The following is a 15,037-nucleotide window of genomic DNA, read 5'->3' on the forward strand; positions in this document are numbered from 1 at the left end:
TTTCCAAGTGGTATAATTTGACTCACAGGTATAATACCTGTACAATTGTCAATAATCTTATTCTACATTGCCGCTTCTCCTACATTATTTAGTTGCATTCTTTCTACTTTGCCAGAACATGTAACATTTATATACTATTAATATTATTCCAATCATGTCCCTTTAGTCTTAGCTATATAATTAAATACATTAAATTTTCATCATCAGCTCATTTGCTGAAGTTTCCCCAGTTATCTTTTGCCAGATGAAGCTCATGCTTCAGGCTCTCTGGAAGGGCATGTAAGTATGATATTTACTCTCTGTGGGGGCTTCAGTGTGAGTAAAAGTGGCAGCCTCAGAGAAGCATTACTTCTGGAGGAGAGTCAGCTACACAGAAAATGGAGGTACTCCTTGCAGAGTTGGCAGTGAACAAAAAGATGGAAGCAAGAGAGAATTTTGAGAATTTCTTGAAGAAATGAAAGAGATACATTTTTAGATCATCATGATAACTTCACGATGAAAAAAAAAACTGTTTTTATTCTCCAATTGTAATTTGAATGTCCCTGGGCTTCCCAATCTGTAGGTACACATGATGTCATATTAATATCATACTAGCTATTCCAACCTTGAAAGCCCAACCTATGCAACCTCAGGAGTTCCGATGTCTTTCTGGGCTCGAGGAACAGCCAGGACACTGTACCAAGAACAGCTCCAACCCCCATTGAGGTTCTAATTGGCCCCAGCTGGTCACATCCTCAGGCTGGATTTTCTTCCCAGGATCCAGTCTCTGCACAATCTCCTAGCTCTTTTCCCAGGAGGCTCCTCAGCTGCTATGTTTATTTATGCAAACAGATGCCACGGAAGGAGTGTCCCCGCCCTCAGACCTGGCACAGGTTACACTCTGAAAAAGCGCCTGCCACAGAAGCTCCTCATTCTGTCCATGAGCTACGGTAAGATTCTAGGATAGGGTAGGACAATACCAGGAAAGCACAGAAGCTTAATAGTTCAGTGCTGTGTTTGACGAATATGTTGAAATATTCTCATTTTCAAAATGGCTGAGTCAAAATGTCATGCATCCCATGAACCTGGTGGGAATTACGATGCAAACTGGTCCAGAAGGGAAATATAATTGAGTGACTACAATGTGCCCATACTTTTATACCATTATCTTACTTCTGACAACAACCTTGCAAGTAAGGTGTTAATACCCTGGTTTCATGTATGAAGAAATTGCTTCCCATGGATATTAAGAAATTTGACCAAAGTCATCAGCAAGAGAGTGAGATTCGAACCAAGGTTTATCTGATTTGAAAAACGTATACTCTTCCCACTACAGAATGTTGCCATCCCCCACACACTGGAGAATATGGGATGAAGATGCCATTCTCTGTATATTCTTACCTTGAGTTTTTCACTCCCTTTGGTATTCTTGGCAGAGTGGTTTCTGGAGGTATGAAGATAGGCACTCAGCACCCATTCTCACCTCCATCTAGTGTACCTTCCTCTCCTGCTGAGGCTGGCAATCTAAAACCAAATTTCCCAGTCTTACTTGCAGCCAGGAGTTAGTTCAACCAATTGTGAGTTAGGTTCAACCAAAGATACGCACTTACAAGAGATATGGAAGTCAGAGTGGAGGCAGGAGCCACTTTCCTGCTGATCTGGCTGCGATCATCAGCAAACACAATTATGGAGACACTGGAACATTCTGAAGTGGTGTCTCAATGGTTAGCCACTAATTTCATGGGTGTCGAGAGACACCCAAGGTGGTGGCGGCAGGAACTTCCTGAAGCGTAGATTTCAGCTAGAGCAGTGTCCTCACAGTCAGTATTTCCAGTGATTTCCAGCATCCTGAGTTCCTACCTCGACACTGGTGGCAGAAGTGGAAGCACCCGGAAAGCTGGCTCCTCCAGACCTCCCAACCAAGCTGTAAACACCTGCTGCTCTCTATTCAATGCCTTTCTGCTTAAAATAGCTAGTGTGGTTTTTGTTTCCTGCAACTGAGCCCTGCTGATATGCTGTTTTCCTTCTTTCCCTCTAACTGCTGGTTTCTGCCACCGCCAACCCTGCAATCGATCCTTTAAGCTCTGAAATGAAAGCTTTGAATATCTCCATCACTTTCTATCTCCCTTATCCAGCTTCCTTTTTCTCCACAGCATTTATCGTCACCCAAAGATTATTTTTATTTGTTGGTGGAGTGTCCACCCTACTAGAATTTAAACTCCATTAGAACAAGGACTTTGTTTTATTCTCTTCTGTAACAGCTCTTTAACATTTAGAACAGTACCAGCAAATAGTAGGAATTCAGTAAATAGTGTTGAATGAAGAAAATCTACTTTTCTTAACAAAACACTACATTAAATTAATGCATTAGTAATAGATTCATCAACTATATACCCTCAATAATGTCTCCTCATGAAGCTTTCACCTGGTTTTATAAAATCCTCAGAGAACACAAAATGTCATTTCTCCTATGCTTGGTATTAAATTTAGAGCAACTAACTCTTCCCTGTTTGCCCAAGGCCTTCCCAGTTTTAGCACTGAAACTCTCACATCCCAGGAACCCCCTCAGTTTTGGGCGAACCAAGATGACTGGTTACCCTAATTAAATTCATGAGCTGCTAAGAAAAGGAATTACATTATTTTAAATCAATCTTTAAAACTTTGAAATCAAAGTTTAAAAACATGAATCTGTTGAATCAGCCTGTGGTTTCCTCCCCATAGCACAGCCGTGTGACACAGGACCCTTGAAACCACCAGGTCAAATTCAATCAATGGCTTTGGGCTATATTTTACATTTTTTTAAAAACTAAAATTCCTACTTGCCTGTACCCTGAATATTTTAGAGTTGAGCCTGTGAAATCTCTTCCGTATTTCACAGTTACGTTAAAAACATGATACACGAGTTTCCCAGAGAAAAGATGCCGCAGCAGTAAAGATGAGCTCTAGATTCACAGCTTTAGAGAAGTCACGTTGGGAGACAGAAGAGTGAACTCTGGAGAGGATATGCATCAACGTGGTGAATTCTAGGGAAGAATAAAGGCTTAGTCATTATTAACCACAAGGAACACACCCCCATCTAGCTGCTAACATTATCCTGAAACTTCAGGCAGTGTGTTCCAGCTTAACTTGTGAATCCAAAATATCAGTGCCTTCGAACTGGTGCGTTGGAGAGCATTTGGAGTACAAAAGCATCCCAGATACGCGACCCTTGTTTCCAGCAGATGGAACATCTTGGGTATCCTCTTTCCCCGATGATTCATGTGGATGGATGTCTGGGTGTTCAGACTGTAAAACGTTCTTCTCAACCCAAACTGAAACTTAGAGATGCTATTGCCCTGCACATTTTTTTGCACCTGCAAAAACAGTTGTGTTTCTAAAATCAACTGTTTTCGCTGCACAGGCTGTTGCATGTGACAGCGGCGTCTCTCCAGCCGTGAACTAAGGGGTTAAGCGAGCGGCAGTTGCACCATCCCAGCACAATGCATTCCACAGAGCCAGTAATCTCTGTCTGAACATGTTTATAAAGCAGATACGGAGAAACTGACCAAACCTCCAAAGGGCAGCTTGCTCAGAGCAACAGAAGTATGCACATTGCTTTTCTCAGGAAGAAACTTGGTCAGAGGACTCCAGAACACACTCTTTTCAGACTATGTGATCTCCGAAATGTCCTGTCTTGATCCTTCTACAGCATGATCCAGGTTCTTGGACAGACTTAACATTTTTGCTAAAACTGTTTATTAGGCCTGACCACTTCCTTCCTTCCAGGCACTATTTTCAGAAGCAGAGACAAAGCGCCTCTGCACCTGTTGTTAGTGTGGCCACAGAAAACCGCTGCGAAACCCTCATTTGTCCTCACAGCAGGGCCAGCAATGCCCAAGTCCAGGCAGGGGATGATACCAGTGTCTAGTAGGCTGGGTGGGGCCCAGAGGCCAGGCAACCTCAGGAGGGAACATCCAAGAATCCACCATCTTCCTGCATCTCCCAACCTGAAGATTCACACAGCCTGGGCTCTCTTCTCCGGGTCTGCAGCTGGCCACGGCCCTGTTCCCTTGACACTGGGAGCGGTGGGGGCAGGGGAGGAGGAGATGCTGGGGGTGATTGCCTAATACATACCTGACCTTGTCCCACATGTCGGGATGCAAAAGAAAATGAGACAGAGCCTCAAGAAGCTTACAGTACCGTGGGAGACAAACACCCACTGTGATACTCTTGGGAGGGATCCACTGTAGGCAGGAGTAGCCGGAGAGTCAGTCAGGTTCTTGTCCCCGTGGCTCCCAGGGCCCTGGCCCTGGGCATGCCATGGGATGGGGTTCCAGGACAAGGGAGGTGGCTGAATACCACCAGGTAAAAACCAGCTTCTGCCTCCATTTCTCTTTCCAAACCAAAACAGGTTCCGAGACATGGGATATCTGACTCCCACGTGCCAGAGACCCGCCTTGGCTACCTGTTTGCAAACCTTTTCCTAGCTTTTTGTCTTCCTTCAGTACAAATGTGGCAGAATAGTGGGGTTCTTATTTTCACCTTTGATCTGGGCCTGTTTGTCCAAAGCTACAGTAACAGGGAGCTTTAAAAGCCTAACGAATCCAACATCCAAAGAATGGCCTCAGCAAAAGGAATGTCTAATGTTCCACCATCTCTCTGAATTGGGGGCAGGAGGCCATTAGGGGCTTAACACCTTTTTCATTCACATGCAAAGTAGTTCCCAAAGCACAAGTTTGAAAACTCAGACTCCTGAAGCCAAATCACTCACCTTCCTCATTCCTAGAATGTCTGTCTCAGCGGTAGTTACACGCACAGTGTACTGGTGGAGGTACACTTTGGGGAAAAAGAAAAGGGTATTATTTTAAGGTTTTGATGTCCAAAGAATTTATGTTTCTTATCCATGTATATTTCTTCTTCTCTACAAATACATTTAAATAGACTAAACACTGCCTTTGGCAGTTACTTCATCAAAACATGGAAAAAAATGCTATGGTTGAGCAGGGATTTATTTAGACTTGCAAATGGTGTTCTGGAAGCCCTTTGTGTCAAGGTGTGCAGGATGTGCTGGGTTCTTGCAGCCTCACCGCTGGCTGGAAGCACTTGTCACTGGATTCATAGTTCACAGCTGTGCAATGAGCTCGTTATCAAGGGAGTGACCGAGGTACTGGCTGCAGAGAATGGCGGCTATTGTTCCAAAGGCAATCACACTGAACCTGCTACTTAGGCACGCACAAACACACACACACACAACCAAGCCCATCATAAAAGCGTATCAGCTCATACAGATGCCAACCAATAGAAGCACGTGTCCCTGTTACTTCCTCTAAGCGACAACAAAGTCTGAGGCTTGAGTCCAAGAGATGTCCCATCTCGTCTCAGCCCTAGGTGTTGTGTAACTAGCTTACTTTCCTAGGTTATTGGCAAGCATCACTGAGAAACAACATGGCCTTTCCCAGAAATATTTTCAACATGAATCTTTTTCATGGCTTTATTGGCACTGGAGTATTATCTTTGGTACTTAAATTGTGCGTTTCCAGATCCTGAATTTTCTTCCACCTGGGGAGGTTCCCTAAGTCTGGTACCATGACAGGAGCAGAGGAAGAGGGTGGGAACGGCATTGGGACCTGTGAGCTGCAGCAGGAGGCAGGACCTGAGCTGGACGCCCTGTCTGTGTGTGGGAGAAGGAAGAGGGAGGAGACCCGAGCTACTTTAAACACTCTCATAACCAGGCCATGTGACTCAAGGCCACCTTTGGTTACTGCTTTGGTAATTTATTTAAAACAGGATGACTAAGTAAAAGGATTTAGATGTTAAGTCACAAAGAACTGAACTCATCCATTTAGGACATGGGAGAAAAGTAGGTCTTAACTATACAGCACAGAGCATCTCTTCCTCCTTAGGATCTTCTTTTCACTAAGAGATTGAGAGAAACACAACCAACAAAAGTCCCCCTCACAGAAGCAGTCTGCCATTGGCGTGTGGCTACAACAGTAAACCAGGAAGATGGTTCAGCTGATTTCTGTTTAGGGCTGGAGCAGTTTATGACCACTAATTATATCTGCAGCCACATGTGGAGATAGATAGGCATAAAAACAGCCCTTTGTCCTTTCATGGAAGGCACCTTTTCAAATATTAACTTGACAATCTCCTCCACAACCCCCAGAGGTGACAGGTGGGCAGCTTAGTGTTCCGAGTGTACAGACATCACGCAGGAGAGGTTAGCGCAGTGGCCTTGTCAAGGTCAGGCTTATGCCTTGAAACAACAAACAGGTAATGGAGATTGGCACCCTTGACGTCACATTTCTCGCTCCAGAAGACGTACTCTAAGTTTTCAAGAAAGTGCCTGTGTCAAAGGCCCCGAGTCCCAGGAAAAAAAGTGACTGACATGGAGTCAGCACCCAATAAACATCTACTGTTACTTACAACGTCTTAGCCATGTGCCCTGTGAGTGACACAAACACAAAACTCTAGTCCTGTGTATAAGCCTGTGGACAAGAACAGCAAAACACAGAGGGGGTGGAATTTTCTCACAGCAGAGAAGGGAAACAGTGGAGTGCCTAAAAAGACCCCCTTCTTGATAATGAATGTTCCCAACACAAAGAAATGATAAATGTTTAAAAGGATGGATGTGCTAAAAAACAAAGACAAAAACAAAAAAAACCCACAGTCACACCAGACTTGGGCTTCACTTGTTCCTGGACCTTGTCACCCCTGTGACCTGAGTGAAGGCACCTTCCTTTTAAGTCTTCATTTCCTCCACGCGACATGGAGACAAAGCCCCATTCTGTAGCACAGCGGTGATGAGTGTAGAAGGTAATGAACACGTGCAAAACCCTCTGCACCAGGCCTGGCGCAGGGTGAATGCTCGAGGGAGGATGTCACGCGCAGCCCCGCAGTAGGAACCTCCGGGGTTTCTTGTGGTCAGCAAGGGAGAAAGTCTGGGGCCCTAAGAAGTGATGATACTCTGTCAGTCCTACCCCACGATTGTGCTCTCTCAAAGCAGACACAGACAAAGCCAGGAGTGATGCCCATTAAAAATTTAACTATATACCATATTCATTTATTATCAATCCACAGGATAATCTGATTGCTACATGAGCTCATAAAAGCTTTTCTTCACCTTTACAAAATTAAAAAAAAAAAAAATGTGCCACAAGGATGTAATAACAACTGCTGATAAACAAGAAAAGGAATCTTAAAATTATAAATTTGCTGTAGAAAAGATAAAAAACAATTATATTTTATTTAGAATTTTACCTTGAATAAAATATTCCCCTGTATAAAAAATAAAAAAGCTTGCTCTGGTTAGAATTAGAGTATTTTTGTCTTCCAATCTGGGAATTTGCATAATATTTCCATGATCGTTTTCCTTTGTACCGCGTGGCATTCAAGCATGGCAGATTAGAAATATTTTTTTTTAAGCAGTCTTAAAATGGGACATCTGTGGAGAAGTTCATTTTCTTCTTCTCCTCCGGATGCAGAACAGAGCCTCCGAGGGGAGGAAAAGGAGGGAAGGAAGTGGACGGGACGGGGTGGGAGGCGGGGAACAGCAGAGGGGAGGCGGGCTGTGCTGTGGGACAGAGCAAGGGCGAGAGAAGGCCTATCTGTAAGTGCTTTAAGATAAGGTGCAGAAGCAGACTGCAGCGTCGCTAGGACTGCCCTATGTACATATTCACAAGAATAAAAAATTCCAGCTAGTTCACATTTTCTCGTCCGTTCTGAGGCATCCACTCCACCATGCTGGCCTTGACCGTAGGCAATGCGGCACCTCCACTGCCCGTGTGGCTGTTGGTCCTTGAACTTGAGGGAGTAGCCCTGGGAGATCCAGCAGGCTCTAGAAATACGTGTCTACCAATGGGCTGGAGTCCTGAGTTAAAAAGAAGCTCCAGTACTGGAGTTGGACACAGCAAATCAATGTTCTATTATCAAGGCTTTTTCCCTTAGATTTGTCTAAAGTAGGTGTCAGAGAGAAAAAAAATAAAATACAAACAAATCACAAAACATAGCCAAGAAATCCCAACAACCACCAGGGAGAGTCAAAGGCTTAACAGCTCTTGACGCGGGCCTGGGTGATGTCTGACGTCTTCTTGATGACGCTGGCCCGGGTCTCGCGGTCCGGCCGACTGCTGCTGGGCGCTGGGGTCACGGACGGAGAGAGGGGGAGGTCCGCGAAGGGGGGCCAGGAGCTGTTGTAAGGCAGCGGACAGCTCTCCTCTTTGATGGTGACCTGCAGGTCAGGCTTGTTGGAAGTGACGAAGGTCGCCATGCTGGGCAGCAGGTATGTGCTCCGTGTGCCCGTGTTGCTGAGGTACTGTTTGCCTTCGATGTTCCTCTTCCACCAGTGTGGCCGCCCCTTTCAAAGAAAATAAGTAAGACATAGATTTCCTTTTCCTTCTATGAAATGGCTTTTTAAAAATGTACCACGGTGCTCATGTGTTGGTGTTTTCTCTGAATTTTTCAAGAATTGGGGAAGGAATAAAAGCTTAGCAACTCTGCAACCCTCCGCTGGAAGCTACACCAGCAAGTCATACCCTAAGCAACTGTTTCCCTTCCCTTTTTTTTTTCTTTTTAAATCAATTCCCATTTGCTACCTCCCAGAAATGTGGCCCAGACTACTCTGTGAAGGCAGCAGCTTGGTTTCTGGTCCCCCGGGCTCCGGCTGCCCCAGCACAATCACTGGGTAGGTTCCAGGCCATGGTGGCCCGTCTGTCACGGAGGCTTGGTCCTCACTGCTGGCCCAACTGGATCTTTGCGTGAACTTGCGCTTTCAGAGAAAGGGAAGTGAGGAACTTAGGAACAGACAGTGAGTGCCCCTTGACTACTTTCAAAGGGGGACAGCTTAGAGCTCCAGGGTGCCCAGCGAGCAGCTGGCCTCAGGGCTGGCTTCGTTCAGAGAAGGAGCTCGAATTGTGACCTTGAAGAAACAGGGTCGGGATCCATGTGAGCACGTACACCTAATGTCTATTCCTGCACTTTACTCGACAGTGTGTAGTACATGAAGAAACCACTAATTCAAACAACTATGAGCCTCTCTCCCTCCCTCTCTGTCTCTCTCCCTCTCTTTCTCGTTCACGCAAGCACAGACCCAGAGCGGGCGGTCGGCAGGAACACTCTCCGTCAGCGTGACAGCCACATCCTGCCGCGGTGTGAGCCCAGCCCACGGAGGGAACGGGGAACAGGCCCCCCGGGATCAAGGCTGGACACGCAGCCAGCCTCCGGGCCCACACACGTAGGGAAGGGAGTCCTCGGACACGTGGAGAGACTTTTGCTTAGCTCTTTCTGACATATCCTTCTGGTCCCTGCTTTTGGCCACACAGGATGTGCTATTTCTGCTTGTAAACGAGGATGTTTATAGCGATAAGAACATCAACGTTTCCTGGCCTCGACTTCAATTCCCTCTTCCTGCCGTCACGGCCTCTCTTCCTGCTGGTGACGTTTAACTCTCTTTCCTCCCAGTCAGTTCCCAACGCTGAATTTTCTAACCTAAACCCAAAGTATGGTAAATTTTAGGTTATGTATATTTGACAACACAAAAAAACCCAAAAGTGAAACTCATGATCTAAAGTAAAGGCACATAACCAGCAGCGAGGACGCCCCGGGGCTCGTCCACAGCGCGTCACAGGCGAGGGGCGGCGGCCAGCTTACCTCGGCGTTCTCTTCGTCGCTGGGCACGCTGTCGGTCGTTTCGCTTTCTGTTCACAGAGAGAAAAACACAGGGCCATCATTCCTGCCACTCCAGCTGTCCCGAGGTTCGGGCAGTGTTTACAAAAAGAGAAATGGTATCTAAACTCAGCATCTCCCTGTGTAGGTGGGAGAAGCCAGAGTGAATGCTGCCTCTCTAATCTCGGCCCTCCAGAGAAAGCAGGTTTGAGAGTTGAGAGGAGGCCCACTCTGCAAGGCCGGGCTATGACTACATGGGCACTACCTCCCAGGAGGGGCCTGTCCCCCCTGCAGCTCTGACTGCAGTGCCCACAGGGGTCCTCACCTCCAGTCCACGACAATCGTCTCACCTAAGGCCCCGTGCAGAGTCGACATTTTCTAAGTTTTCCTAGATCATCCCCATTCTACTCAGATCCCTCCTGTACTTCACACCGTCAGTACTGATATTGTGGGTTTCTAGAGCTGCATCTTCCATGTGGGTGATGGTGGATGCAAGATCCAGGACTGTCCCATGTCCCTGCCCTCCTGGGTTCACTCTGGGCTTCCCTCTCTTGAGTGTGGGTGGGATCGGTGACTGCTTCTAACCCACAGAATACTGCTGAGGTGATGGGGAGTCTGCGGTCACGTGTCCACAGTGACATGCCGTGACACTGGCACTTGTCTTGTGCACTCCCTCATTGGCCTTGCAGAAGGAAGGGGCCGTGTGGGGAAGGCTCACGTGACAGAGAACTAACGGCTGCTGCCAGCCAACAGCCAGCAAGAAACCGAGGCCCTTGGTTTGACAACCTGCAGGGAACTAAGTTCTGCTCAAAACCATGATAGCTTTGAAATGGATCCTTCCCCAGTTGAGCCTCAGATGAGACAGCAGCCCTAGAAAACACCTTCCCTGCAGGTTTGTGAGATGCTGCAGCAGAGGACCCAGCTAAGCCAGGCCTAGACTCCTAACCCACAGCAACTGTGAGATCACAAACGTGTGTTGTTTCAAGCCACTAAGTTTGTGTTTACGTGGTTACACAGCAATAGGTAGATAACTAATTGGTTCCCATCCTGATTTGGCCCGCCAGCTGTGAGACACAGAGCTAGTGTCTCAACTTCACTGAGATACAGTTCTCTCATCTGTAAAATGAGAGTATTACCACCTTCCCAAGACGATCGTGTGAGGAGCAAGTGAGAAGGTGTGTGGGAAAAGGCCTAGCGCAGGGCCGGCACGCAGCACGCATCAGCAAATCAGCGTCCTTCAACACTCGATGTGCACGACAGGCTGGATTAATAGTCAAAGTCAATAGCTAGCAGTTATACATTACCTATACATATTTTTAAAAGATTTTTAATGTAAAAAAAATTACAATTTTTTAAAATAAAAAATCAATGGTGTACAGTTTTTCAGTGTTCACAGCCATTGAAAAATGAAATCACAGAGGGGGGAGCTTCTGAAATGCACAGACGTTTAGAGATCACCTAGCCTGGGTCATTCGTTTTACAGACAAGGCTAAGGAGACATGTACGGCTTCTCTTTATAACTATCAGGGAACATCTGGAGAGAGGTAATGCCGGTGTAGTGCTAGAGCCTCTGCATGCAGGTCTGGCTTAGCCCTCACACGGATCCTAAGTCAGGAAGGAGCTGCTGTCATCCCCCCATTATGCAGAGGAGCTATTATGCTCTGGTGCCTTCTACCCTTCACCCTGTCACTGCTAAGGGACTGGCCACCAGTCTCATCTCCCTGGTAGCAGAGCTGGAACAAGACGGCTCCAGCCAGCCCAGATAGAGCCCTATCTACCACCCAAAGCACCAGCCATAGACCAGGATTTCGATAAATTCAAGGCTAAAGAACAAATGAGCAGATGTGCCACAGCTTCATTCCTTAACAAAGAAAGCAAGGATGTTGACTCCGCTGTCCCACCCTGGAGCCCTCTGGCATGTTCCCGGCCACTGCTCTCCAGTGACTTCACACAGGCCTGGGTGATCGCCGAGGGCTGCCCCTGAGCAGCTAGAGGACGGGCCTGTCCACGACTCAAGAGTGGGCATGTTTCCCCAAAGCAGGCCCAGCTGGGAGCACCAGACGCCCAGAGTCGGCCTCAGCCTCAGCTGATGACGAGCTGAGCTATGAAGACAAACTGGCCACACCAGGCACAAGAAAGGTTTCCATGCAGAAACAAACAAAAAGCAACAGAAAAGGAAAACTCCCCGGCTCACACAACCCTCACGCGAGCTCAGTATCCCTAGGAGGCAGGAATCAGGACTGCCACTCCCAGGAAGAAAAATGAGGAACAGAGATGTTGAGAAACTTGCCAAAGTTGCCGACTGAGTCAGCGCAGAGGAGAGAAAACAAAACTGCGCTTCTGATTCCAGGGCTTGTGCGCCGAACGCAGCAGCTCGGCTTCCCTGCTGTTCTGGCCTCTGACGAAATCTCAAGATCCGCTTTCCATTTTTATGCTCAGCTTTCTTTGAAGCCAAGGTTTCTCTTCCTTCCATACACGTTTGGGCTCCCTTCACCCCTAATTATTCTCCCTAAATGCCATCGTCTTCTGCTCCTTTCCCCACCAAATAAAAACAAGCACACGCCACCAAACACGACTGGGGGCTGGGATTCCAACCCAGGCCGAGTCGGAGTTGCTGGAGGCGGTGGAAGTCAGATCCCAGGTTCGGACTCTGCACTAAGACCTTACACAGCGCAGGAACGTGATCAGAATGTTAATTTCCTTTAAGTACTCAGTTTTCAACTTCAGAGAAACAGTTGCAGATAAGAAAAGAGACACATGTTCTGAGCTTATGTTTTCGGCCGACACAAATGCCAGTTGAAGAGCCTCGTTTCCAAATTAAGATCCACAGTTTCTGAAGTAGGTAGGAAGACTCTCCATATCAGCAAACCGAGGTTTCTAAGTTTTTTGTTTAAAAAAATGGCCTTGAGTGCCGTCAGCCTAGGAGCAGGCGATACCCAAACCTCCCATCTGAAGACCCAAACCCTCCTCTCTGGAATAACAGCAGTTCCCACGGCGCCCCCTGAGCAGGTGGTTCATGGTGCTCTGTGGAGCGTGCTCATGCCCGACTTCCTCTGTTCTCTTAGTTTTACTACATCGCTGCCACTTCCAGTGACTTCTTACATGACACATGAGTTCACTGTGACTGCTGCTTCCAGATCAATGTCACTGCCGAGCTATCAACATTTTCCCTTTTGATAAGTTTAGGTTTTTTTTTTTTACTTCAAATACAATGGAATAAAAAAGTCCGGAGTTGCTTCGCTAGCATGGTCTGCATAAGCCGGAAATGTTGGCACAGTAATAACAGGTACGTGAGTGGTTCATTTAGCCTTTCTGGCCTCAGTTTTCCTGAAAGCATCTGGGGTGAGAGGGAAGAGGACCGTTTGGATTAGGTGACCTCACAGGTTCTTCCAGAACTGCAGTTCTGGGATGACGCTAGCCGTAGGTTCACACTCCACTTCAGACGAGTTTTTAATGCCTCCCTGAGAACACATCCTGTTGAACCATCTCAGGAACATTATGGGGAAGGAGATGACATATTTCATGTGAAAGCTTTTTTGCACTATGACATTCTGGTACGTTTTCTGGAAGGCTCTTGTTCAACAAGTTTTATTAATATGATTGACAAGGATTTCTTCCTATCGATCATACCCTCGATGACTTCCACTAGAAGGCTCAGCCAAATCATTCATGTTAGAGTCCTCTTAATCTCAAAGCCTGTGTATCTTTGCTCCACCCAATAAAATGCAAGGCTGATGTGGTTTCCATAAAAACCCAAAGTATGGGTTGATGATGACTGCTGGTCAGTAGGCAATCTCCACTCTCTCGGTGATAACCACTTAATCCTTCGCACTAAGCTTTCTTCTCAAGTCTCTTCTCCACCCCATCTCCCCCATCCTCCCCCAAAATACTACTGTGGCTTTCTTTTAGTAAATCATCAGCCACCTAATAAAATCCTGGTGCCACACATCAATGAAGAGGCCACTTCTGGGTAGCCCTTTCAAATCCTCTAGAGCTTCCCAAGCTTGGGCTTGGGAACATCCCTCCCTCCCCAGGATGAAAGTTTTACAAATCAAACTAGAATTTTATGTTGTCTTAAAACATCCAATGCAAGTACTTCCGCACAAAAAAACTGTCTTGTCTCTTTCTCACCATAATGTTTAGGCCAGAGAGAAGATAGACTTGCAAAACTGAATGTGGTTTTATAATACTACTGGGATTTTTTTTTTTTTTAATTTATTTTTTTTTTGAGACAGAGTCTCACTGTATTGCCCGGGCTAGAGTGCCGTGGCGTCCTAGCTCACAGCAACCTCAAACTCCTGGGCTCAAGCGATCCTCCTGCCTCAGCTTCCCAAGTAGCTGGGACTACAGGCATGGGCCACCATGCCTGGCTAATTTTTTTCTATATATTTTTAGTTGTCCAATTAATTTCTTTCTATTTTCAGTAGAGACGGGGTCTCACTCTTGCTCAGGCTGGTTTCGAACTCCTGAGCTCAAACAATCCGCCCGCCTCGGCCTCCCAGAGAGCTAGGATTACAGGTGTGAGCCCCCGCGCTCGGCCACTACTGGGATTTTATTTCAGTGATCAGTAGGGGAGAAAAACAGCCAACAGCAGCCTCCGAATACCAGTTTCCTAAGCAGGTGAATGAAGGTGGTTAGAGGAGGTTGAAATCCAGTTGCATAGCTGGAGCAAAAGAACTCTGCCATAACAGGCAAACAGCATACGCGATTGGGAAATATAAAGTTAGAAAGGTGAATGCAGCCAGAAGGCCGCCTTTCCCAGTAGAATGTTATAAAATTTCTGAATGAAAGACTGGAATTAGCCACAGACAGTAATAGATAAATTCCTTCCATGTCTGTAAGCTCTAGAAAAGTAGCAGTGATGGAACATTTTGGTTCCATCTAAAGAGCCTGGCTCCAAAACGTTCTGCAGAATTTTGGCATTGGAAACAACGAGAAGAACCAAGGACCAGGCTGGAAAGGCAGGGCTCCGACCCAAAACCTCCCGCTGCCTGCATCCTGGCACTGAAATCCTTCTTTTCAAATCTATGCAAATGTCCTGAAGAGGGTAATGAAATTTTCATTTCTCTCTGCATGGATCAGCTGTTCTCAGGATTCTTTTGCTAAAGCAAATGTCACTGCTGGCAGAACAGCATGAAGAAGTCTTTCCGGAATGCCCAAGAAGCCTTCAGAGAAGTCTTACTCAACAGATAAACATAACAGTCTATTCTAAAGCTCCCACCCCCTAAAAAAAAAAAAAAAAAAGAAAAGAAAAGAAAAAGAAAACCACATGGAGTGTAATAATGCTTGCAGCAGCATGATATACAGGTCATGGATTTTTAGCCATAGCTATGTAAATACAAGCTAAGCGGATGAGTGTTTCACATTGCAGTTATCTCTACTGTAAAATTAAGGCATGAACACTGTGCTGTGTCGC

General features: G+C 46.4%; 1 protein-coding gene across 4 annotated transcripts in view; it reads right to left on the bottom strand.

Moving 5' to 3' along the window:
- Positions 1-7,005: 7,005 nt before the first annotated feature.
- Positions 7,006-15,037, bottom strand: part of IRF2 (interferon regulatory factor 2) — a 76,816-nt gene continuing 68,784 nt past the window's right edge. For all 4 annotated transcript variants that reach the window (XM_012644024.1, XM_012644026.1, XM_012644028.1 and 1 more), the window contains exons 8-9: positions 9,607-9,653; positions 7,006-8,314 (exon numbers count right to left, since the gene is read on the bottom strand). In XM_012644024.1, coding sequence (XP_012499478.1) covers positions 8,006-8,314; positions 9,607-9,653 — 356 coding nt within the window. In that variant the 3' untranslated portion in view covers positions 7,006-8,005. The remainder of the gene's footprint in view (positions 8,315-9,606; positions 9,654-15,037) is intronic.

Source organism: Propithecus coquereli, unplaced genomic scaffold, assembly GCF_000956105.1.
Source record: "Propithecus coquereli isolate 6110/MARCELLA unplaced genomic scaffold, Pcoq_1.0 Scaffold203, whole genome shotgun sequence".
NCBI lineage: Eukaryota > Metazoa > Chordata > Mammalia > Primates > Indriidae > Propithecus > Propithecus coquereli.